Source organism: Gigantopelta aegis, chromosome 14, assembly GCF_016097555.1.
Source record: "Gigantopelta aegis isolate Gae_Host chromosome 14, Gae_host_genome, whole genome shotgun sequence".
In the NCBI taxonomy this organism is placed as follows: Eukaryota; Metazoa; Mollusca; class Gastropoda; order Neomphalida; family Peltospiridae; genus Gigantopelta; species Gigantopelta aegis.
In genome coordinates this window covers 20,451,887-20,477,116 of record NC_054712.1, presented here as the reverse complement: position 1 = coordinate 20,477,116, position 25,230 = coordinate 20,451,887, and the positions used below count along the sequence as shown (strand labels likewise).

The window sequence follows — 25,230 nt, the reverse complement described above, 5'->3', positions numbered from 1 at the left end:
ATTAACAGTTATGTACAGGCGGTGCTCCTAATCCGTGATTGGCTGGGTTGAACCAATGAGAACGCTGAAAGAGAAGGGTTATAATTAACGGCTTCCTATCTTGGTTAATTACCTAGCGATGTTGATTGTTTAAAGTTAAAAAGTTTAAAGTACAGTATAATTATGTGTCCACGTAGTCTGTTAAGTGCTCGCCTGAGGTGCTTGCGCTGGAGGATCGAACCGCCTGGGTGGATCCATTTAACTCATTAATTTTTCCCTCGTTCCAGTCAGTGCAGCACAACTGGTGAAAGCCGTGGTATGTGCTTTTTCCTGTCTGTGGGAAAGTGCATATAAAAGATCCCTTGCTGCTGGACTACGTGTCAGAATTACCAAATGTTTGACATCCAATAACTGATGATGTGCTCTAGTGGTGTCGTTAAACAAAACAAACTTTTAACTTTCATGATTGCCGTTAAGACGAGATGGGTTGTAATCCGTCAAAAAAAAAATCAAAAAAAAAAAAAAAAAAAAAAAACCCCCCAACCAAAACACAACCCCTAACCCCCCCCCCCCCAAAAAAAAAAAAAAAAAAAACCCAACAACCCCAAACACACCTCTAGAGTCAATAGGTATAGTTTTTGAATGTACATAAACCACGGCCTTTGATATACCAGTCGTGTTACACAGGTTGGAAGGAGAAATAGCCCAATGGGCCCACCGACGGGGATCGATCCCAAACCGATCGCGCATCAAGTGAGCGCTTTACCACTGGGCTACGGAACGAAAGAGAATCAATCGTCATGGTTGGTGTAGTTGTGCGGTCGATACCGCTTTCCTTTTGTTTCTTCTAGTCAAGTAGTGCTGCTAGGACAGGCTGGGATAGGTAGGGACTAAATGCGTACAGTCAATGCGTTCTTCAGAATGGCCAAACATCAGCTGGACAAATAACATTCATTCATTTCAACTTATTTTCGTGCTTATATCCAATTAAGGTTCAAGCACGCTGTCCTGAACACATACATCTCAGCTATCTGGGCTGTCTGTCCAGGACAGTGGGTTAGTTGTTAGTTGGTTAGTGGTTAGTGAGAGAGAATAGGGTGTAGTGGCCTTACATCTACCCATTGAGTCCTTTAGAACTCGCTCTGGGTTGGAGCCGGTACCGGGCTGCGAACACTGTACCTACCAGCCTGTAGTCAGATGGCCGGTTCAGATTTCACAGAGGAAACGAATCCTTTTGAAAAAGAACCCACCCTGTCTTGAAACCTGTTAAAACGAGAAACGTCGTAGCATTCAGCCTCCAACGCCAGCAGAAAACTCCAATTACGTTAACCAAAAAAAGCTACAAAATGGTGGACCCACGAGTCGAGCAATGAAGCACGCAGAATATCACGTGCAGTGGACGCAGAATATCACATGCAGTGGACGCAGAATATCACGTGCAGTGGATGCAGAATATCACGTGCAGTGGACGCAGAATATCACGTGCAGTGGACGCAGAATATCACGTGCAGTGGACGCAGAATATCACGTGCAGTGGATGCAGAATATCACGTGCAGTGGACGCAGAATATCACGTGCAGTGGACGCAGAATATCACGTGCAGTGGCACATTCATTAGAAAGTTTAAATATATCTTTTATAGTGCTGATCTTAGAAACAGGTAGAAGGCATTTAATTGTTAAATAATTTACTTTATCTACGGTTGAAACAAACATTTGGCACTTTATTACTTCTCGTTCCAGCCAGTGCTCCACAACTGGTGTAACAAAGGCTGTGGTATATATTATCCTGTCTGTGGGGTGAGAGAGGGGGAGAGTGACACACACAACACTCATACACAGACACCACACACACACACACACATACACCACACACACACACAGACACCACACACACACACACACACACACACACACACACACACACACACACCTGGGCTACCCTGCTACGATCATGGCTGAACTAGTAGTAGTCTTTCTCTTAATGATATTAAATCTACACTGTCGGAACAGATTGGTTAACTGTACATACATGACAAAGTCAGTCAAGTGCACCGAGGTGAATTCCAGCCTAGTAAGCAGAACTGGTTTTACTTTGATACGCTGAAATCCGGTCCACTTGCTGTAGAGTGTACACTTAACACGTACTCGAGATTCCGCCAGCTGACCACTGCGATTACACACAGTCCGGCATGGGCGGATCCAAGGTGGGGGGGGGGGGGGGGGGGGGAAGGACCAGGGGGACGCGTCCCCCCAAAAAATTGTTCAAGTGCCCTCAAAATGTCCAAGTGCCCTTTTTGTTTGTAGATTTTTTTTTTTTTTAAGTAAACAATAATTATATTGTAGATAAATGAAATCAAGATTTTCGTGTACATGCGCAAGCTTGCAGATATGTGTCCGTGTTATTGAGTCTCAATGGGGCCCCATTGAGGTTCTAACGCGAGTGACGCCAATTTACTTCATTATTGCTAGTATATTATGACGTAGAACTGTAGGAATTCATATTAATTGTAAATATCAAAACTTGTAGTAAGGTGCCCTTTTGACGAGTCAATGTGCCCTTCTTTTTTGGTCCCCCCCTAAAAATATTTCCTGGATCCGCCCATGATCTGTCCAGCTTAGCCATGGGACGACTGAGTGAATTAATGTTAAAGCAAGGAAATGTTTTATTTAACGACGCACTCAACACATTTTATTTACGGCTATATCTCGTCGGACATATGGTTAAGGACCACACAGATATTGAGAGAGGAAACCCGCTGTCGCCACTTCATGGGCTACTCTTTTCGATTAGCAGCAATATGCATCATCCCACAGACAGGATAACACTTACCACGGCTTTTGATATACCAGTCGTGGTGCACTGGCTGGACAAAAAAAATAGCCCAATGGGACCACCGACAGGGATCGATCCCAGAAAAACACGACTACATGGTAATGATTTCCATAGAAATTTGGCAAGGCTAAATACCTCTGGGGCATTTTCACCATTTTCAGTACACTTGTTATCATTGAAGAAAAAAATCGAACACCCCCCCCCCAAAAAAAAAAAAAAATACCCCACAAATAAAACAAAAAACAAAACGTAATTACTGTGCTTGCTTTAATAAATGGATGACAAAAATATATAACAGGCATATTTTATTAATTAATAATACATTTCTGTGTGTTTTATAAAGGCAACTTATAGAATTAATTATTTAAAATGTCTTGTTTAATCTCAGGGCAGCATAGTGCTGATTAAGGCAAGATGGCGCTATACTATTGAGGCATGTTGCCGCACCATGCTGAAACAAGCTTGGGAAAACACTAATGCCATCAATTATATCAGAATTTTAACAAGTAGTTTCGTACAATTTTGCAAACGGACCGACTTACCTTTAGCTTAACACACGTTAATCTTGCAGTAGGTGTCACCACTATTTTAAACAGTGATTCACAAGTTATATATTCACAAGCGCATAGCAGTTATCGAGTTATCTTTAGCGTAACACGTTAATCTTGCAGTAGGTGTCACCACTAGTTTAAACAGTGATTCACAAGTTATATATTCACACGCGCATAGCAGTTATTTATAATGCAACACGCGCCATTTTTAGAGGAAATTAAAGGCATATTTGTTTAGATTATTGATTTCCGTGTGTTCATTTCATGTCAACATACTTTCGTGCTTATATCCAATTAAGGTTCAAGCACACTGTCCTGGGCACAAACCTCAACTGTCTAGGCTGTCTGTCCAGGACAGTGGGTTAGTTGGTAAGTGAGAGAGAATAGGGCGTAGTGGTCTTACACCTACCCACTGAGCCCTTAAAAACTCGCTCTGGGTGGGAGCCGGAACCGGGCTGCGAACCCTGTACTGACCAGCCTTACGTCCGATGGCTTAACCACGACGCCACCGAGGCCAGTTCCGAGTGTGTCTGGTCATCCTGGTGTTTGTAATACCGCGAAATTACTTTTTCATAATTCTAAAAAGGCACGTACCTCTGAGAAGTAACGGTTATGAAGACTAAAGGATGTCAAACATTTGGCAGTTTTGACATATAGTCTTAGATGAAACCCGCTACATTAGTAGCCATGGATCTTTTATATGAACCATGCCACAGACAGGACAGCAGATACCATGGTGGTAAAGCGCTCGTTTGATGCGCGGTCGGTTTGGGATTGATCTCCGTCGGTGGGCCCATTGGGCTATTTCTCGTTCCAGCCAGTGCACCATGCATGGTATATCAAATGCCATGGTATGTGCTATCCTGTCTGTGGGAAAGTGCATATAAAATATCCTTCGCTGCATTACAAAAAATAAATGTAGGGGTTTCCTCTGATGACTAAGAATTACCCAATGTTTGACATCCAATAGCCGATGATTGATTAATCAATCTGTTCTAGTGGTGTCGTTAAACAAAACAAAACAAACTTTATTTCTCGTCGCCGGTTTAAACCTGATTCGCGTTTTAAACTCGGTTCAAACTCGGCTCCACTGCAGTTCTCATTTCACGAGTTCAAACGAGGGTCTGTGACTTTGTTACGTGCTTTGTAGGCACCTGAGGGTAGAGGTGTTGGAGCCAGGAGCCATGAGCTCCTCTTCATGAGGTCGAACATATTTAATTGGGGGGGGGGGGAGGGGAGGGGGGCATGGGCGGCAGTTGTCCCCTTAGAATCGTACTTTTTTCAGGGTTTAATTTGTTTAGTGTTTCATTTGTTTATAAAAAGTAGTGAACCCCCCAGGATTTTGATCAGAGTACGGCTGTCTGTCCTACTATATATTCCCATCCCCAAACCCCAATCTAAAATGTGCTTGTGCTGCACCGTACTATAGCGTGTCCCATTCACATACACTTCCTACTGGCCTGACTACACGCATGCACATTTTAAATTGTGGATATGTGGTGTCCAACATAATCATCAATCGACTCTTGGTCTGGAGAAGGTGATGGAAAACGTTGCTGTCAACGCAGAGACTATTTCTACCGACAGGGCACCTTTTATGTATACCAATTTGTGTTGGGAATCGGTTGTAATTTGATCACCGATGAACTTTCGATTACACAATCTGTTATAATTATATGTACACAAGAACGATTTGAATTACAAGGGCCATGAACCTATAGTCCGTCCCATCATGCTATTAAAATGTGTTTTGTTTGGTTTGACTTAAGAAGAAAAGTAAAAGTGTTTTGGAAATAACAAAGAAATACAATTTGTGTGTGCAATTTACAAATCAATCGGCTCGGAAATAAATAACTTGTAGTAAATTTCATAGTATTAAAAAAATGCAATACCTGTGGGACGGACTATAGACCTTACAGGTAGTTCTAAACCAAATAACTTCCGGCTGTGTCAAAGTTCGAGGTGCACCGAACTTTTGATGGAGAAGTGAACACAACAAGTCCTGTGATTGATGACAAATGTGAGTGTGTTAGTTGTAAAGCAAAAACAGTTTCATCTGGGTAAAAAAATATGCTATTTTATTTCATCTAGTACCACTGTGTCAAGTAGCCTTGTGCTTGAAACATGTATGGGATACCTGTAAAAAGACGTCATAGACGCTACCCGTTATTTCTGAAATGAGCAGCTTGACCCCATTTTTTTCTTCTGATTCACTTCAAGGGTGAAGGGTGGTAGTACCTATATCCGTGGTTGATTGATATTCTTCAGGTTGGAGTTTTAGCCACATATGTTACTATTGTCGTCTATGGGATTTGATTTGGTAGTATACACCCTATACCCTGTTAAATGGCCATTTTGCTTACTATTTCAGAAAACCCAGACCACTGGTCATGGCGCGGTATTACGTGATTTTCCTGGCAGGCGTCGCATGCTGTTTTGCTGCCAACACAGAACAACACATTACTCATTATGATGGGTAAGTTATATTTCGCAAATAATTAATTTTAATTTTGTTTTTTAAATTGAAAGTTTAAAAAAAAAGTACAAATGTAAAAAGCCCATGGTTTTGCAACATATTGTCATCATCATCATCTTCTTTTAACGTCTGGGCGAGACGTAGTCCAGTAGTAAAGCGCTCACTTGGTGCGCGGTCGGTTTGGGATCGATCCTCGTTAGTGGGCCCATTGGGCTATTTCTCGTTCCAGCCAGTGCACCACGACTGGTACATCAAATGCCATGGTATGTGCTATCCTGTCTATGGGATGGTGCATATAATAGATCCCTTGCTGCTAATCGAAAAGAGTAGCCCATGAAGTGGCGACGGAGGGTTTTCTCACTTAATGTCTGTGTGGTCCTTAACCATATGTCCGACGCCATATAACCGTAAATAAAATGTGTTGAGTGCGTCGCTAAATAAAACATTTCCTCCCTTAATTATTCTGTCTTACTGCTGCTGCTACTCTTTTAAAATTCGAAATATATTTAGCTGACTGCATCTCTTCCCTCCCCATTTGATATCTATTTTTTATTTTCTAATTACGTTGAACGCCCTCTAATTCGAACATCTATTAAATACACTAAATTATCCTTTGAGGAATGCCCCATGTAATGGTCAAAAGCTTATTGATGATCGAAGCTGGTGGGACAGTTTTATATAACAAGAAATTGATGTAAGAACAATATGTGAAGTAGGAGGCACAGGACAAATGGGACGAGGGTGGGGATTGGGGTGATGTTGGGTGTGACTGTGCACATGTATATTAAACATATCTTTTCTACTAGAATATTATATATATATATATATATATATATATATATATATATATATATATATATATATATATATATATATATATATATATATATATATATATATATAATATTCTAGTAGATATATATATATATATAATATTCTAGTAGAAAAGAAAAAGTTTGTTTTGTTTAACGACACCACTAGAGCACATTGATTTATTTATCATCGGCTATTGGATATTAAAGGTAGACTAAACTCCAACAAGAGCCTTATGTGTTGGAAAGATGCATACCCGGACCACCAACACATACTGACACTTTAACAAATGAAAAACGCGTAATTTTAGAATTAATAAAAAAACCCCGTGATTATTCCTGCTAACTGGGGGCAGCCATTTTGTTTCGTTTTTGTGACGTCCGGTGGTATAGCTTGGAGCGAAGTGACATCAGCTCAGGTCCAACTTCTCTGTTATGCACAGTGTAAACAAATGTTCTAATTTACGACAAGGCGCTTCGCTTTCATCAACCTGACTTGTAAAACAACATAAATGACTTGATAGTATAATAAACTATTTAACTAAATATATTTCAATCTGCATCAATATAACGAAATGGAGTTATAGTATTTTTTCTTTTAAAAAATCCAAAGAAAAAATGCATATTATTTGGCCTATTGGTAGAATACGTTCGAGCAAAAACGATCACTCACGATACCCAAGTGATAATTTTCTTTTCTCCTTGACTATGTAATTGGTCAGTTTTGTGATTTTAGATGGGAAAGTCTACTTAATCAAGGGTTTTACAGAATTACTTACAGTAATAAAGTAAAGTTTGTTTTATTTAACGACGCCACTAGAGTACATTGATTTTTTTTATCTTATCATCGGCTATTGGACGTCAAACATATGGTCATTTTGACACTGTTTTTAAGAGGAAACCCGCTGTCGCCACATAGGCTACTCTTTTTTCGACAGGCAGCAAGGGATATTTTATTTGCACTTCCCACAGGCAGGATAGCACAAACCATGGCCTTTGTTGAACCAGTTATGGATCACTGGTCGGTGCATGTGGTTTACACCTACCCATTAAGCCTTGCGGAGCACACACTCAGGGTTTGGAGTCGGTATCTGGATTAAAAATCCCATGCCTCGACTGGGATCCGAACTCAGTACCTACCAGCCTGTAGTCCGATGGCTTTACAGTAATAAAGCTGGGAAAGTCCATTACGATTTGAGGTTATCACACAATACCCTGTAATCTTAATAAAAGAGGCACGTCTTTTTAGTGTGTCTAGACACTGTCGAGGGACCGTCTAAATATACACCTGCCAATCAAGAACCACAGGTAAAGGCCACGGAAAGAAAAGAAAAGACCAATTAACCAAGAAAACACTCCGACTATTATTTCAGTACGTAGGTTAATTTATATACAAAATATAATACAGTTATTTCAACACTTTGACAATGGTGGGTTTTTTATTTTGTATTAAAAATAAACCACATATACACGTTGCTGTGTTACTGGGATAGATATTATTACAGAACAATGCGATGCATCCGCGAAAAATCAGGTATGTTTTGTTTCTTCAGTTCGAAGACTAATTCTTGACGTGACACGTTAGGTATTACGTAACCACCAGCTCGCCAGAGGGCGTATTCACTGGTACAAAATGGCTGCGCCCGTTATATATAATAGCCGTCACATTTAATCGTTTTATTAATTAACTATACGATTATACTTGTTGATATTAAGCAATAATGTGCATTATGTATCGTTGAATATGCACACCAGTCCAAAAGCCTTGCTTTAGCATTCCTTTAAACATATGGTCATTTCGACAGTCATAGAGATGGAGCCTGTTACATTTTTTCATTAGTAGCTATGGCCTCAAATGGGGATGGCACATGCCCACGTCCCGGTGCCTACGGCTTTGCAGGGTAACATTTATGAATCATGATTGCACCCCCTTCCCCTTCAATAAAACAAACCAGCGGTTTTTGTGGTATTTCTCGACTTAATTAGGATCCATGTTGTATTCATATATCAGAGGTCAAAGGTAACGACTGGTTTCTGATTTAACTTACAGGTTTAGAGTCTTCCGAATTATTCCTTCAACAGACAAACATATACAAGCATTGAAAAATATAGAAAAACTGATAAAGGTAAGTTTTCTACTTTATAGTTTTAATACACACGCACGTACACACATGCACATATGAGTGAATGAAACGAATTTGATTGAAAATGGTATGTTTGTTTAACTGAAGGTACAATAATAGTACTTTAACACCAACCAAGGTAATCAAACATGCTGATGTTTTAGATTTTTGTTACAGCTCGATGTTTGGCATGAGCCTCATTGGGCAGGCGAAAACTATGACGTCATGGTACAACCCAAAGACATCAAAGTATTCATAGAAAAGTTAGCGGAGTACGGCCTCCATTTCACAGTCTTAGTGGATGACGTTGAAAGGTGAGTTTGTCTGATAAGACCAAAATAGCTGATACATACAACATTCGATACGAAAAGAGGTTTCTCCTGTTCGTAATACCACCACCATCATCATCATCATCATCATCATCATCATCATCTTCTTCTTTTTCTTCTTCTTTTTATCATACTCATCTTCTCATTTTCTTCCCTTTTCTATATCATCATGATCTTCATCATCATCATCATCACCACCACCACAACCATCATCATAATCCATCATCATCAACTTCATCATCACCAACCATCTACTACTATTACAACAACAACAACAACGACAATTACTACTACTACTACTGCTACTACTACTACTACTACTACTACCACCATTAAATCATCCATTAAAAACTTTTGTACGAGATATCGCTGGCACTATAACTTGCGATATCTACTTATATACTAAGGCGATATCGCTTATTTTTGTTACGTCACTGTGTACATTTCCATGCTAAACCGATCATTAGTGACGTCACGCCACTGTCGTTCTGTTAACGAGCCTACCGCTGCCAAATATAATGACATTCAACCCACATTACCGACATTGTTTACAATTGTCGCAAATGGAAAGAATGATAATGCATGATAAAAAGAATACCCCTTCGTGTCTTATGATATCATAATTTACCAGCACTCGTTGATAAATTATGATATCACAAGACATTCGGTGAGTATCCTATATATATATATATATATATATATATATATATATATATATATATATATATATATATATATATACATATATATATATATACTGAGATTAATAATATAATCATGACATTCATCAAAATAAGAAAGACATTGATTTTTTGAATATACCCATTACAAGTTATATTGTGTTTTTCTGCTATACACCAAAAGCGATTTACTTCCGCTAGTTATGTCAAGCATTGTCATAATATTATTGTCTGTTATACCACGTTTCAGACTACTGACCAAGGAGAGGCAACATATTCGTCGTAGAAGGAAGAGATCAATGTCCGCACTGCACGAATACACAACCGACTTTTTATCATTTCCTCAAGTTAGTAGAAACCGACTTTTTTTTATCATTCCCTCAATTTAGTAGAAACCGACTTTTTATCATTTCCTCAAGTTAGTAGAAACCGACTTTTATCATTTCCTCAAGTTGGTAGAAACCGACTTTTTATCATTTCCTCGATTCAGTAGAAACCGACTTTTTATCATTTCCTCAAATTAGTAGAAACCGACTTTTTATCATTTCCTTAAGTTAGTAGAAACCGACTTTTTATCATTCCTTCGTTAGTAGAAACTGACTTTTTATCATTTCCTCAAATTAGTAGAAACCGACTTTTTATCATTCGCTCAAGTTAGTAGAAGCCGATTTTAAAACATATTTTCTCCAAGTTAGTAAAAACCGACTTTTATCATTCCATCAAGATAGTAAAAACCAACATTTTGCCATTCTCTCAAATCAGTAGCAATCGACTTTTTATCTTTCCCTCAGGATAGTAGAAACCGACTTTTATTATATCTTCAAGTCAGTAGAAACCAACTTTTTATCACTCTCAAGTTAGTAGAAACCGACGTTTTGTCAATCCTTCAAGTTGGCTGAAACCGACGTTTTATGATACCATTAAGTTAGTAGAAATAGTACAAACCGACTTTTCATTTTTGCCTCAAGTTAATAGAAACAGACTTTTAATCTTTCCTTACTTATTAATAGAAACCGACTTTTTGTCATAGCAGAACTCGACTTTTTATCATTCCCTTAGATTACTATGTTTTGCGATTTTATACAACTTATATATTAATACATAACAGGTCTAAGTTCCAGTTTTTAATTTTCTTTAGAGGATAGTTTTATTGTCTTCACTCTCTATTTTGAAACAAATCCATTTAAAAATTCATCATAATATCTATGGCTTTAAAATGTTCAAGCTGTTGCTGTTCCTTTCATGTCTATTCTGTTTGTGTTTATTTTCAGATTGAGCAGTTCCTGTCGAAAGTGAAGAGCAGTCGAACTGAGCCAAATGTAAACCTCTTCTCCATCGGCAAGTCGTCGGAGGGTCGAGACCTCATTGTTGCCAAGGTAACCTTCTCTATTCAATATCCGTACACAACCACGGTCTCCGAGAACCACCAGGGCCGAGTTCAGCCAGACCGAGTAGAAAAACGCGCTCCAGACTGGTTTATGCGCTTCACGTTAAACCAAATGGCGACGTCGGGGACCAGTCAAATAGTTTGCAAAAGTTAGCGAAACGTTCGCTGGCTGAACTTGGAGCTGGGCTCAAAAGAAAACAACTTTATACGGCCGCTCCCTTACTTAGCTCAAAATAAGGTCATAAAATAGGGGGGGGGGGGGGGGGGGGGGGGGGGGGGGGGCGGGGGGTGGTGGGGGGGGGGGGGGGGGTGGTGGTGGTGGTGGAAATGGTTAAAGTTAAAGTTTAGCAGGTCTACGTTTCAGATTGTTTTGTTTTGCTTTTAGATAGTGGTGTTATTGCCCTTACTCTCGATTTTGAAACAGCAAGTTTGTTTGTTTTGTTTAACGACACGACTAGAGCACGATAAATTTATGAATCATTGGTTATTGAATGTCGAACATTTGGTAATTCTGATAGTCTTAGACAGGAACTCCGCTGCATTATCCCATTAGTAGCACCATCCCACAAACAGGATAGCATATACCACGATCTTTGATAATACCAGTCGTGATGCACTGGCTGGAACGAGAAATAACCCAATGGACCCACCGACGAGGATCGATCCTAGACCGACCGCGCATTAGGTGAGCGCTTTATTACAAGGCTACGTCCTGCCCCTTTGACTCAACCACCTTACCACCGTTTACTAACTTATAATTTATCTGAAAAGGCGGCTATTTTTTTATGATACCTACACCAGAGAAAAATAGGCTTCACATATAGCAAAATTCAAAATGGCCGCCAAGCTCAATACATGTGATTTTATTTATTTATTTCAACTTATTTTTGTGCTTATATCCAATTAAGGTTCAAGCACGCTGTCCCGGGTTCACACCTCAGCTATCTGACCAAGATGGGTGGGAGGCAGGTACCGAGCTGCGAACCCTGTACCTACCAGCGTGTAGTCCGATGGCTTAACCACTGCGCCACCGAGGCCGGTTTGTGACTTCAAGATGGGTCCCGATCTTGAAATGACCGTTACGGCAGGCACGGCGAAGCAGGGGGCTCCCCCCCCCCCCCCCCCCCCCCCCCCCCACCCCACCCCAATAATTCCGAATTAAAAATATTATTGGTAATATATGTTAAGACAGAGATGAATTTTACTTGTAAAAATTCAGGAAACTGCATTTCAGGATGTCTAGTTTTCATAATTGTACGAGGGAGTATACCCCCGAACCCCTAGCAACTTTGCTTTGCGCCTTAGATCTCACTCAGCTCCTACCCCTCTACTTGCTTCCGCTGTGCCTGCACGTTACGGTATACAGAACCAAGGTGCCAAATATCGTGCTTGTACCATTAAAGTGCACCAAACACTCTATGTTTGAGGTTTATTTGCTGCACTAGGAGGCCTGTATAATCTCTGTTGTTGATGACGACAATAGTTACGTTCGATACATGTCAGATGTTAAGATCGCCGTTTCTCGATATCTCAAACATAATGGAATTATTTAATATCGGAGGTGGTGTTGATAAAAACAACCCTCTATTGAAGAGCTACCAATCCTTTATTTTTGAACAGAATGGATGTCATTTACACCACAAATTAATAACCAATTATACGTAACGTTTGTTATATATGAAATCACCCCTCATCCCTGCCACACACACGGGAAAAGGTCTGCAACGGAAATGCAACACGATACTGTTGTCGTTATCGTGGGGTGATGTTGATACACTCCTTTCTTGTTTTGTTTAACCATCCCTTGCGATTGACCATAATATAATTATATGATTGTATTACGATTTAGGCGTTCTAAAATACCGATGCGATGGTATTTATATTTTTAAAAAAAAAATGCTATGGATCGCACCGTGAAAACCCCGGCCCCGAGTTTGGCTTTATATTATGTGTCGGTCTGTAATAAATCTTATGTAACATCTGGATATATATACCTATACGACCGACGTATTTTCGCTAGCGTAATCCATGTTTTATCAATGAGCATATTTTGTATTGTGCTAAAACCATTGACATAGTCAGGATTTTATATTGGAGGCCACCCACATTGGGAAAGGAGGACGGCGTGGCCGGGGTGGGGAGGGTGTGTGTGTGTGGGGTGGGGGTGGGGGGGGGGGGGGGGTGAGCATTCTTACTGTCTTTTACACCTGTTATGGGGCGACAGGTAAATATAAAAGGTGATGTGGAAAACAGAGGTGTGATTGGGAAGGGGCATGGCCCCCTCTGGATACGCCCGTGTCTAAAAATGTTTCCCCAAGCAACAACAGAAACAAAACAACAAATACAAATTGAATGTTTGTTTAAAGGAACTAAATTCGCAGCTGTTGTAAGACGTTTCCGACTGATAAATCCCTTTTTATGGAGTAAAATGACATATTAAGTACAGTTCCTTGTATATCAGTTTCTGCATACACAGAGCGTGTTAGAAGTTTATTTTTAATGTTTGTTTATAGCTCAGACTTTATTTCAGTTCTTATTTTACATTCTTTCGTACTTACGAAATTATCGGGAGGTTCAATCCAGTTTGGGTTACTACAAGCACAAGGACGACCAACATCCAGCCCCCCCCCCCCCCCTCCGGAAAAAGAAAAGAAAAGAAATAAAAACCCAAAAACAAAATAACGACACCAACAAAAACAAAACAAAAGAGTAAAAACCAAGCAAAACAAAACAAAATCACCCCCCCAACAACCCCCCCCCAACCAAAACAATGCCAACCCTCCAAAACCTCAACGAATCGACAAAAACAAACAAAAACGAAAACACAAAACCCCCCACCATCAACACACACGAATAAACTCCCCTAACACGCACAAAACATTAAAGCGACTGTCCTGAGTTTGAAGCCATGTTTACATTATTAAAACTACAATATACCAACACCATTTTGCTCAGAGTAGGGCGTATCTCTATAACCAATGCATTTCTGGACATCGTAGTGTTTTCTAGTATCTCAATATTGATTTTTATCTAAAATAATTTCGTACATAATGAATTTATTATTTCTTCGAACGGCAAAATGAAATTTGAAATACTGCAGCCAAGCGTCATTCTAAATGTATTTATCCGTAAAATTCTTTGTATTTAAAGCATGTTGAGCTAAGGTCTCACTACACAATTCACTTCCGGGTGAAAATTCATTCATCATGGTCCACTATGGTTCCTAATTGTGACGTATGTTGTGTTCACATATTCACTTCTAGGAACTGGGGATGGATTAAAACAATTTGTATGTTTAATGATAAGCCTTCTGGCTGTATTTTGCCCATATTATTTTGTAATATTGTGCATTGACGTTTTGGCAATCTAATTAAAATTAGCTCCACTATTACATGTGGATCTAAAGACAGCCATTTGGAGCTCATGTCCACCAATCAAAACCTTACTTGCAGAATCCTGCCAGTGATTTAAAAATAATTTGAAAACATTCCGAATTATCCTGAGGGTATACGACATGTTTCGTGTGAATTACGAATGCCTTAAAACATGTTTTATTTTATAAAATAAATAATTTGTAATGTAAAACTGAAGACTGATTTAGTTTTTTTAATTTTATAAATAAATAAATAATTTTTAATGTAAAATTGAAGACTGATAACCCACCCCGTACGTATTGGTATGGTTCGCTGTACTGCGGCCACTAAAATAGACTCGCCCGATATTTTTAGAATTTGTATGCTCCCAAATAACGTTATAAAAGGCGAAGTGTGATTGGTCAATATTTAAATTATTATTTACAGACGAAATGTTACCTGGACATTGGGGACTACGCAGTGTTGTTAGTTTTAAATCACTGGCAGGATTCTGCAAGTAAGGTTTTGATTGGTGGACATGAGCTCCAACTGGCTGTCTTTAGATCCACATGTAATAGTGGAGCTGATTTTAATTAGATTGACGTTTTGGGACATGTATAGCGGAAGAGAAAGCCGGAGTAAATCTGTTAATGAACCACCTGTTCGGACCGGTACTACAGCCAGATGCGGTCTTATAGCAAAACACTGAGACGGACATGTTCGCAATTTTGGAATGAAAATAAATGCCTATATAATGTATTTTCCCAATGGTGTATGTTGTTAGTACCAACGAGAACCCGTTCTGTTTGCAATCTTCATTTGAAGTTGGGCAATTTAACATGGATTTCAATGGCAGATGACATCTGTGTAGTTAGACCTAAGATAGTATTTTAAAAAGGAGGATGTGTGTTTATTTTGATGGATTTTGATCTTGCTAGTGCTAGTCTCTTTAAATTTACCAACATTAATAACTTAAAGGGACATTCCTGAGTTTGCTGCAACTTGTAAGATGTTATTGACTAACACAGCCTTTTTAGCGATTGTAATTACATATCAAATATATGTTTCTGCATAAAATATTAGTGGCTATATATTAAACGTGTTTCTGATCGTTCTAATATTTTTATTCGGTTAAATTTCATTTTATTTCCTAAAATATATTTTTTTCGTACGTACGAAATTATTTGAAAACAGAATCCATTTTGGGCTCCTTACAAATATTACGACGACCAGAAACGCATTGAATATACAGACACTGATATTCTAAACAGGCAATTATACTTAATATGTAAGTTTAATCGTAGAACTATTTTATTAGTCGGAAACATCTTACAATGCAGCAAACTCAGGAATGTCCCTTTAAACCAGAAAGTGTTAGTAATGTTTAAGTTAAGAGTGCAAAGCTGAAATAACTGAAACCATTTCACACAGTTTAATAACTACGATCGGTGCAGTTACAATATGTGTTCATGTATAAGATCATCTTATAAACAATATATATCTAGAGTTTTGTGTGATTTCAGATTTATAAGTCGTCGAGGCGACACAAACCAGAAATCTTTATAGATGCCGGGATCCACGCTCGCGAGTGGATAGCTCCTGCCACGGCCATCAACATTATTTACCAGGTGAGAATGTCTCAGCTCTGTGTTTCACGATACGGTGTATCACCACCAACATCATCTCCATACGTTACCTTCTCCCCCTTTCTTTTAGATTATTTTCGTGTTTATATCCAATTAAGGTTCAATCACGCTGCCATGGGCACACACACCTCAGCTATCTGTGCTGTCTGTACAGGACAGTGGGTTAGTTGTTAGTGAGAGAGAAGAGGGTGTAGTGGCTTTACACCTACCTATTAATTCGTTAAAACTCGCTCTAGGTGGGAGCCGGTACCGGGCTTCGAACCCAGTACCTACCAGCCTTATGTCCGATGGCTTAACCACGACACCACTGATGCCAGCCGCCACCTTATTATGAACATGACACTCACTATGTTCATTATCGTTATCACCACTACCACTATCATCATCATCATCATCGTCATAACTATCAACGTCATAATAATTATCATCACCACAACCATCATCTGGGGCGGGATGTAGCCAAGTGGTAAAGCGCTCACTTGATGCGCGGTCGGTCTGGGATATATCCCTGTCAGTGGGATATTTCTTGTTCCAACCAGTGCACCACGACTGGCATATCAAAGGCCGTAGTATGTACTACCCTGTCTGTGGGATGGTGCATATAAAAGATCCCTTGCTGCTAATCGAAAAAGAGTAGCCCATGAAGTGGCGACAGCGGGTTTCCTCTCTCAATATCTGTGTGGTCCTTAACCATATGTCTGACGCCATATAACCGTAAATAAAATGTGTTGAGTGGCGTCATTAAATAAAAAAAGCTCCACCCCCAAACCATATAACCGTAATTAAAATGTGTTCAGTGCGTCGTTAAATAAAACATTTCCTTCCTTCCTATATTTCTGAAAATTGGCTAAACTAAAATTTGTTCCCGTGTCAGCACTACCATTGTTATATCATAGTTACTGTCTCTGTCTGAAGTCAAACATCATTATCATAAACACCACCAGTAGCAGCTAATGAATGTTATTTCTCTTTTATTCAAGCTGGCGTTTAACCCATCCAAGGACCCCACGGTGTCAGCGGTGCTGGATAAGTTTGACTGGTACATCATGCCTGTAGCGAACCCAGACGGATACCAGTTTACTTTTGACCACGTGAGTCCAATTTTTGTTGTATAAGTTTGTTTTTTGTTTAACGACACCACTGGAGCACATCGATTAATTAATCATCGGCTATTGGATGTAAAACGTGGTAATTCTGACTCGTAGTCAACAGAGGAAACCCGCTACATTTTTTTCTAATGCAGCAAAGAAATCTTTTGTATGCACTTTCCCAGACAGAGGAAAACACATACCACGGCCTTTGTCCAGTTGTGGTGTACTGGTTGGAACGAGAAATTGTTTGTTGTATAATACTAACCACTTGGGAATTAAAAAGAATCCTATTTAATATAAAACTGCCTCTAGCTAGAAAACATCTTTTATTACTGTGTCCTTATTCCTCCTTTTTTACAGCCCCCATGCCCAGTTATTTTAGCCGAGGTTCGTTTGTGAATTGTCTGTATCAGCTTCTCTCTAATCAAGGGGTTGGACGTAGCGAAGCGATAAAGCGTTCGCCTGATGCGCGGTAGGTCTAGGATCGATCCCCGTCGGTGGGCCCATTGGGTTATTTCTCGTTCCAGCTAGTGCACCACGACTAGTACATCACGACTAGTACATCGAAGGCCGTGGTATGTGCTATCCTGTCTCAAAGATCGATCCCCATCAGTGGCTATTTCTCGTTTCAGCCAGTGCATCATGACTGGTATATCCGGTTTGTGGGATGGTGCATAGAAACAATCACTTGCTGCTGATGAACAAATTTAGCGGGTTTCTTCTCAAAGACTATATGTCAGAATTACAAATGTTTGACATCCAATAGCCGTTGATTAATATTTGAATGTGCTCTAGTGGTGTCGTTAAACAAACACACTTTAACTCTAACCATTAACAGTTAACCGTTATCTCGTGTCCTTGGAAGAAGTCTGTGTCCAGCAGATCGTACTTGAAGAAACTTAAGTGACTATACTAGGTAAAGTGTTTTGTTTAACGACACCACTAGAGCACATTTATTTTTTCAAATTATCGCTTATTGGATGTCAAACATTTTGTTAATACCGACATTAAAGTCTTTGAAAAAACCCTCTACATTATCAGCCTAGGATCTTTTATATGCTGTTTCCCCACAAGCAGGACAGTAGATACCAGTCGTGGAGCACTGGTTGAGACGGGTAAAACAACGAACCAATCGACCCTACGTCCAAAACACCCCAGACGAGGTCTCTACCCACTGAGCTATATCCCGCTCACCATTAGTGACTACATGCACCAAAATACCCGAAACGGTGGATATGTGACTCGGTCATAAAATGAGGAGTAAAAATAAATCATTTACAATCACCAATAAAATTAATTATATTTTAATGTAATATCCGACTATCAGTGAACTGTTTTCTGCACATTTGCAAAAATTCAGATGTAGTCTAAACCCAAATGTCAGGCACGGCGGAAGCATGTAAACATTGAGTGGGGGGGGGGGGGGGGGGGGGGGCGACGCTGACTGAGATCTTGGGCGCAAAGCAAAGTTTCTAGGGGGTTCGGGGGGGGGGGGGGTATGCTCCTCCATACAATTTTAAAAACTAGATGTGCTGAAATGCAATTTCCTGCATTTTTACAAGTAAAATGTATCTCTGCCTTAAGATTTACTACCAATAATATTCTTGATTCAAGATTTGATTTTTGATTGGGGTGTGGGAGTGGGGTGTGTAGAGCACCCTCCAGCCCCCCCCCCCCCCACCTCTTCTGCTCCGCCGTGCCTGAATGTTTATTGAAACAATTCAGCAGACGCCGCAGACAAAAACAAATGAGAAAAAAACTGATAGAGTTATCTCCCACACACTGTGTTCCTAATTATGCAACGCAGCCATAATTATTTAATTTCTGCTTATATCCAATTAAGGTTCAAGCACGCTGTCCTGGGCACACACCTCAGCTATCTGGGCTGTCTGTCCAGGACATTGGGTTAGTTGTTAGTTGGTTAGTAGTTAGTGAGAGAGAAGAGGGTGTAGTGGCATTACACTTACCCATTGCTTTGGGTTGAAGCCAGTATCGGGCTACGAACCCTGTACCTACCGGCCTGTAATCCGATGGCTTAACCATTGCTCCATCGAGGTTGGTCGCCATAAGTATTTACTCTTTGAATGTAGGTAAACTGTAAAGGGAGGTAACGTTTATTTTGTTTAACGACACAACTAGAGCACATTGAGTTATTAATCCACGGCTATTGGATGTCAATCATTTGGTAATTTTGACATATAGTCTTAGAGAGGAAATCCGCTACATTTTGCTATCAGTAGCAAGGGATCTTTTATATGCACCATCCCACAGACAAGATAGCACATACCACAGCCTTTGTTGTGGCGCACTGGCTGGAACAATAGCCCAATAGGCCCACCGACAGGGATCGATCCTAGACCGGCCGCGCATCAAGTAAGAGGTTTACCACTGGGTTACGTCCCGCTCCTGGAAAGGGAGATTCGCAGGGTAGTAGGATCGATCGCCTTCGACGGAATCGTTATTGTTCAGTCCCAGCCAGCTCCCCATGACTGGCATATCAAATTAAAAAAATAGAGCACATTGATTAATTAATCATCTGTTTTTGGAAGTGAAACATTAAGTAATTCGGACAAGCCGTCTTCAAAGAAAACCGGCTATATTTTCCCATTAAAATTAGTAGCAAGTGATTTTTTTATATGAACTTTCCCACAGACAGGACAGCGTATACCACGGTCTTTGATATACCAGTCGTGATGCACTGGTTAAGATGGGGATAAAAGCAGGTACATCAAAGGTCGTGGTGTGTGCTGTTCTGTCTGTGGAAAATCAACCCCTGTTATTGCCCACGGCAATCGGCAATGCCGTGGAGATTGCCGTAGAGTTTTTAATTATTCACGGCACTTTTTTGCCTTGGACTATATTCAGGTTTTTTCTCTTTCTATAACATGTTTTTTGTTGTTGCTGTGGACATTTGTTTAATTGCAGCGGTTGGAAAATGCATATTGTTTATTGGTTGAAGCTGGTTTCCTCTGTCTCAGACAAGTGATACAGACTATAAATAGTTTTAACTCTACTGACGTGTCGATAAACAAGTATTTTGTTCTATAATACAGTAAATAATACAATCGTTGCCTTCGAAGGTACCCACTAGCCACCCTCTATAGATGTATGGTGGTTTCTGGAATAACCCATACGAGTTAATGTCGACAATCTTGTATCTATCGTTTCTTACACAGCGGTTGGTAAGAACACCATGTGTTATTTTTGATAACACGTAGTTGTTTACATGTTGTTTACGTGTGTTAACAATTTGAAGACATACGACTGGCTGCTCCTAGGTAATGAAAAAACAGCACGGTGGAAATCGATTCCATTGTGACGCATAGTTAACCTGACAATCATGTGTCTCGTTTAAAAACGTATCAAACTCGGTTTCGCTCGTTAAATAACTCGTTGTGAGATACATGGTATCTAACGGACAAGAATGTATTATTCTATTTCTTACATACCCTCAAAAAACAGGTTTTAAGCTAATTTTAACATCTTTTTTGACTAAAAGTTATTTACAGCCGTTGCACTTGTAGCTGACTTACGCATCACAGACACATGAATGTCAGGTTAACTATACGTCACAGTCTAATCGATTTTCATAGTGCAGTTTTTCATTGGATGCATGACAGTGGTAACCTGGTCATCACCTAAGAGCAACCAGTCGTATGTTTTGAAATTGTTAACACACGTGCGTGTTAAAAACAACGTGTAACCAAAAATAACTCATGGTGTTCTCAATGACGGGTGTGTAAGAAAATGGGTTACTTCAACTTGGTTTTATATTTAACTCCTACGTCATTTATGTATTATTCTCTATTTCCTGTACATTAATACCAACATGAATAACCACCGAGTTTTTTCCCCCAGGATCGGCTGTGGAGGAAAACACGAAGCTACAACATCGACAGCATGTGCAGGGGCGTGGATGCGAACCGGAACTTCGACTACAAATGGGACCCCAGTACGTGTATTGGTACAACGGTGTTCACGTCGTAGGCGTTTATCACATCGATGTTTGGTGTCTAATTATGCGTCACTGCGGCTTGTCCATGCCTTGTCCATAGTCACTCCAAATATCAATTTATTTATTTTTCCACTTTATGCTATACTCAGACTACCAACTGCCAGCACAAAGTTGGTCAACTTTCTTCTCTGACGACTTCTATGACTAGAGGAGCGGGACGTAGCACCGTGGTAAAGCGTTCGCTTGATGCGGGGTCGGTCTGGGATCAATTCCCGTCGGTGGACCCATTGGGTTAGTTCTCGTTCTAGCCAGTGCTTCACAACCGGTGTAACAAAGCCCATGGTATGTACTATCCTTTCTATGATGCATATAAAAGATCCCTTACTGCTAATCGAAAAGAATAGCCTATGAAGTGGCGACAGCGGGGTTCCTCTTTCAATATCCGTGTGGTCTTTAATCTGTGATGTCTTAACCATATGTCTGACACCATATAACAGTAAATAAAATGTGTTGAGTGCATCGTTAAATAAAACATGTCTTTAAACATGTCTTAACGATATGTCTGACGCCATATAACCGTAAATAAAATGTGTTGAGTGCGTCGTTAAATAAAACATTTCTTTCTTTGTTTCTATGACTAGACTGTCTAGTTGCTAGTCTGGGCGCTCTCATAACTCGATTCTTGTCGTATAACTCAACAGTTAGAGAAATTACAACGCAATCGTCGAGTTGGCCAACTTTGTGCTGACAGTTGATAGTCCGATACTAGCATTACACTGCATTTTTTTTAAAACTGACCACAGTTTATAGTTTTATTCACGGTTATATGGCGTCAGACATATGGTTAAGGACCACACAGATTTTGAGAGGAAACCCGCTGTCGCCACTACACGGGCTACTCTTTCCGATTAGCAGCAAGGGATCTTTTATTTGCGCTTCCCACAGGCAGGATAGCACAAACCATGGCCTTTGTTGAACGAGTTATGGATCACTGGTCGGTGCAAGTGGTTTACACCTACCCATTGAGTCTTGCGGAGCACTCACTCGGGGTTTGGAGTCGGTATCTGGATTAAAAATCCCATGCCTCGACTGGGATCCGAACCTAGTACCTACCAGCCTGTAGACTGATGAAATACAACAAAATCTTGTTGCCTTGCTTTTTGCGTTGCCTGTCACAGTGGCGTGTCGTCTGTCACAGGGGTCACAATAGATTGAATTCTGTTCTAGCTAGTTTTCAGATATCCAGAGCATTTGTTTGAAAATTATTAAAAAGTGGCTAATTTAAAGAAAATTTTATTAGCCAAATACTAAATGTTGTGACCATTTTATACAAAAATTAGAAATTGGGTAATTTGGCAATGAATGGGCAAGGAGAAAGTAAAGTGTGTGTGTGTGTGTGTGTGTGTGTGTGTGTGTGTGTGTGTGTGCGCGTGTGTGTGTGTGCTAGTCGTGATGCACTGGTTGGAATGAGAAATAGCCCAATGACGATTGATCCCAGACCGACCGTGCATCAAGCGAGCGCTCTACCACTGGGCTACGTCTCGCCCCATTACATATAAAAGTAATTGCGTGTATCTCAGACCTAGAATAATGACCAATCTGTTGCAGGTACTGGAGGCAGTCTGGCACCCTGTGAAGACGTCTTTGCCGGGACGGGACCGTTCTCCGTGCCAGAGTCCAGGCACCTAGGACATTTTCTACGTTCCCATGGCAACACGATCCAGCTGTACCTATCGATGCACTCTTTCGGCCAGTATTTGCTCTACCCGTGGGGCTACAGCCGCAATGAAACCGCGCCCGATGAACGCGATCTGGTGAGGACCAGTGTTGATACTTAAAATGAAACATAAGAAAGTTTGTTATGAAACATTGCATTTGATGGGGCAGCTACACTCAAGTAGATTCAAACCCACTTTCTTTCTGTATATAAGACATTGATACATATCCTGTAATTAAGATTTGTGCTATATATATATATATATATATATATATATATATATATATATATATATTTTACACACCCGTTGGTAAGAACACCATGCATTAGTTTTGATAACACATGGGTTGTTAACACACGTACGTGTGTTAACAATTTCAAGACATACGACTGGCTGCTCCTAGGTGATGACCAGGTCACCACTGCCATGCAGCCAATGAAAAACACCACTGTGACGTATAGTTAACCTGATAATCATGGGTCCGTGACGCGTAAGTTAGTTACACGTACAACGGTTGTAAATAACGTTTAGTCCAAAAATATGTAAAAAATTGCTTAAAACCTGTTTTTGAGGATATATCAGAAATAGAATAATACATTCGTGTCCGTTAGATACCATTTATCTCACAACTCGTTGTTTAAAAACGTATCAAACTTGTGTTAGCTCGTTAGATACATTTTAAAACAATTCGTTGTGAGATATTATTCTCTATATATTAGTAAGATGTGAACAATTATTTCGCCCATCTGCCCGACTAGTTTATCGAGAAACAACGGTTTTAACTGTAATTGTACACATTTGTGATAACAAAGACCTGTGTTTGTTTTCAGGATCTTCTCGCTCAGGTTGCCAATAGAAGCATGTCACGTTCCTACAGCATCGGACGATCGGCAGAGGTTCTCTGTAAGTCATATTATGCTGATATTTTTACAGATTTCACCTACTGAAGTAATGTGTACCTCAGTATTATTCGGACTCCTCCATCCCTCGATCCATAATCATGTGAAACGGGGGTCGTGGGGAGGGGAAGGTTAAATGGCCAGTTTTGGGGCAAATTTTGGCATTTGCTCAAAATCGATGGAGATGATCGGGCAAAATGAGCCCGTCGGGCTAGTGGATTTGCGTTTGTCACTAGTCCGATGTTAATAAAGCACTAGCCACGAGCGTCTGGCTAGCGGATTTGTCGAATTCTGAGCCCAAAGCCACATAATGCATGCTGATTATAAAACTCTTCTTATGTGCTAAACAGAGTCCAAGGTGTGTTAACGACAAAGGCATACTATTTTTTATATCACTAGTTTTGTTTTTGCGTCACTTTACTTACAGACCCTGCCGCAGGAGGATCCTACGACTACGCCAAGGGAGCAGCGGGTATCAAGTACAGCTACACCATGGAACTGCCGCCCAGAGACACCTTGACCAACAGCTACCTCGGCTTCAGTCTACCCTTCGACGAAATATCGCCCATCGCTCGAGACACGTGGAACGGGATTAAGGCGCAGGCGCTCTATCTCGACCGAAAGCAACACCAGAAAGACGCGCACGCCACGGCCACAGCGCATGGCGGAAGTGTTGACTTTGTTGGGGCATCACGGGATGGTGTACGAACTTCCGGTGATGGTGCCCAGCCATCGCGACAAGCTTTGTCACCTTCGCGGCAAGCCTGGGCACCATCGCGGCAAGCCTGGGCACCATCGCGGCAAGCTTTGGCACCACTGCGGCAAGCTTTGGTACCATCGCGGCAAGCTGTGGCCCCATCGCGGCAAGCTTTGGCAGCACCGAGGCAAGCTTTGGGTTCTTCAAACCATCCAAGTTTGTCATCTGGAAACGACGTGGTCTATAGCTCACATTCCGGATTAAACGATTATATCTCGGCTCTTCCACAACATATGCGCGTGTGGTTTGTGCAACATATAAATCGATTGGGAAGCAAATAAAGTTATATATTGTGTTGGGATTGCAGTATTGTTTGTTGTTTTAATATATATATATTGGGTTTTTTTAACGACACCATTAGAGCACATTGATTTATTAATCATCGACTATTGGATGTCAAACATATGGTTATTTTGACACAGTCATAGAGGAAACCCGCTACATTTTTCGATTAGTAGCAAGGGATCTTTTATATGCCCCATCCCACAAACATAATAGCACATACCACGGCCTTTGACATACCAGTCGTGGTGCACTGGCTGGAACGAGAAATAGCCCAATGGGCCCACCGACGGGGTTTATATATAAAGATATATTGACAGTTACTGATACCAGATGTGGACCCAGGCATTTTTGCAG

The 25,230-nt window shown here is 40.4% G+C and overlaps 1 protein-coding gene across 2 annotated transcripts in view; it reads left to right on the top strand.

The window, feature by feature from the left end:
- Window positions 1-24,885, top strand: part of LOC121388609 (carboxypeptidase B-like) — a 47,927-nt gene extending 23,042 nt beyond the window's left edge. For both annotated transcript variants that reach the window (XM_041520019.1, XM_041520020.1), the window contains exons 2-12: window positions 5,737-5,841; window positions 8,704-8,779; window positions 8,954-9,090; window positions 10,036-10,132; window positions 11,057-11,161; window positions 16,049-16,153; window positions 17,152-17,262; window positions 21,121-21,214; window positions 22,826-23,031; window positions 23,766-23,838; window positions 24,262-24,885. In XM_041520019.1, the coding sequence (XP_041375953.1) occupies window positions 5,756-5,841; window positions 8,704-8,779; window positions 8,954-9,090; window positions 10,036-10,132; window positions 11,057-11,161; window positions 16,049-16,153; window positions 17,152-17,262; window positions 21,121-21,214; window positions 22,826-23,031; window positions 23,766-23,838; window positions 24,262-24,872 (1,701 nt within the window). In that variant the 5' untranslated portion in view covers window positions 5,737-5,755 and the 3' untranslated portion in view covers window positions 24,873-24,885. The remainder of the gene's footprint in view (window positions 1-5,736; window positions 5,842-8,703; window positions 8,780-8,953; window positions 9,091-10,035; window positions 10,133-11,056; window positions 11,162-16,048; window positions 16,154-17,151; window positions 17,263-21,120; window positions 21,215-22,825; window positions 23,032-23,765; window positions 23,839-24,261) is intronic.
- The last annotated feature ends 345 nt before the right edge of the window (window positions 24,886-25,230 follow it).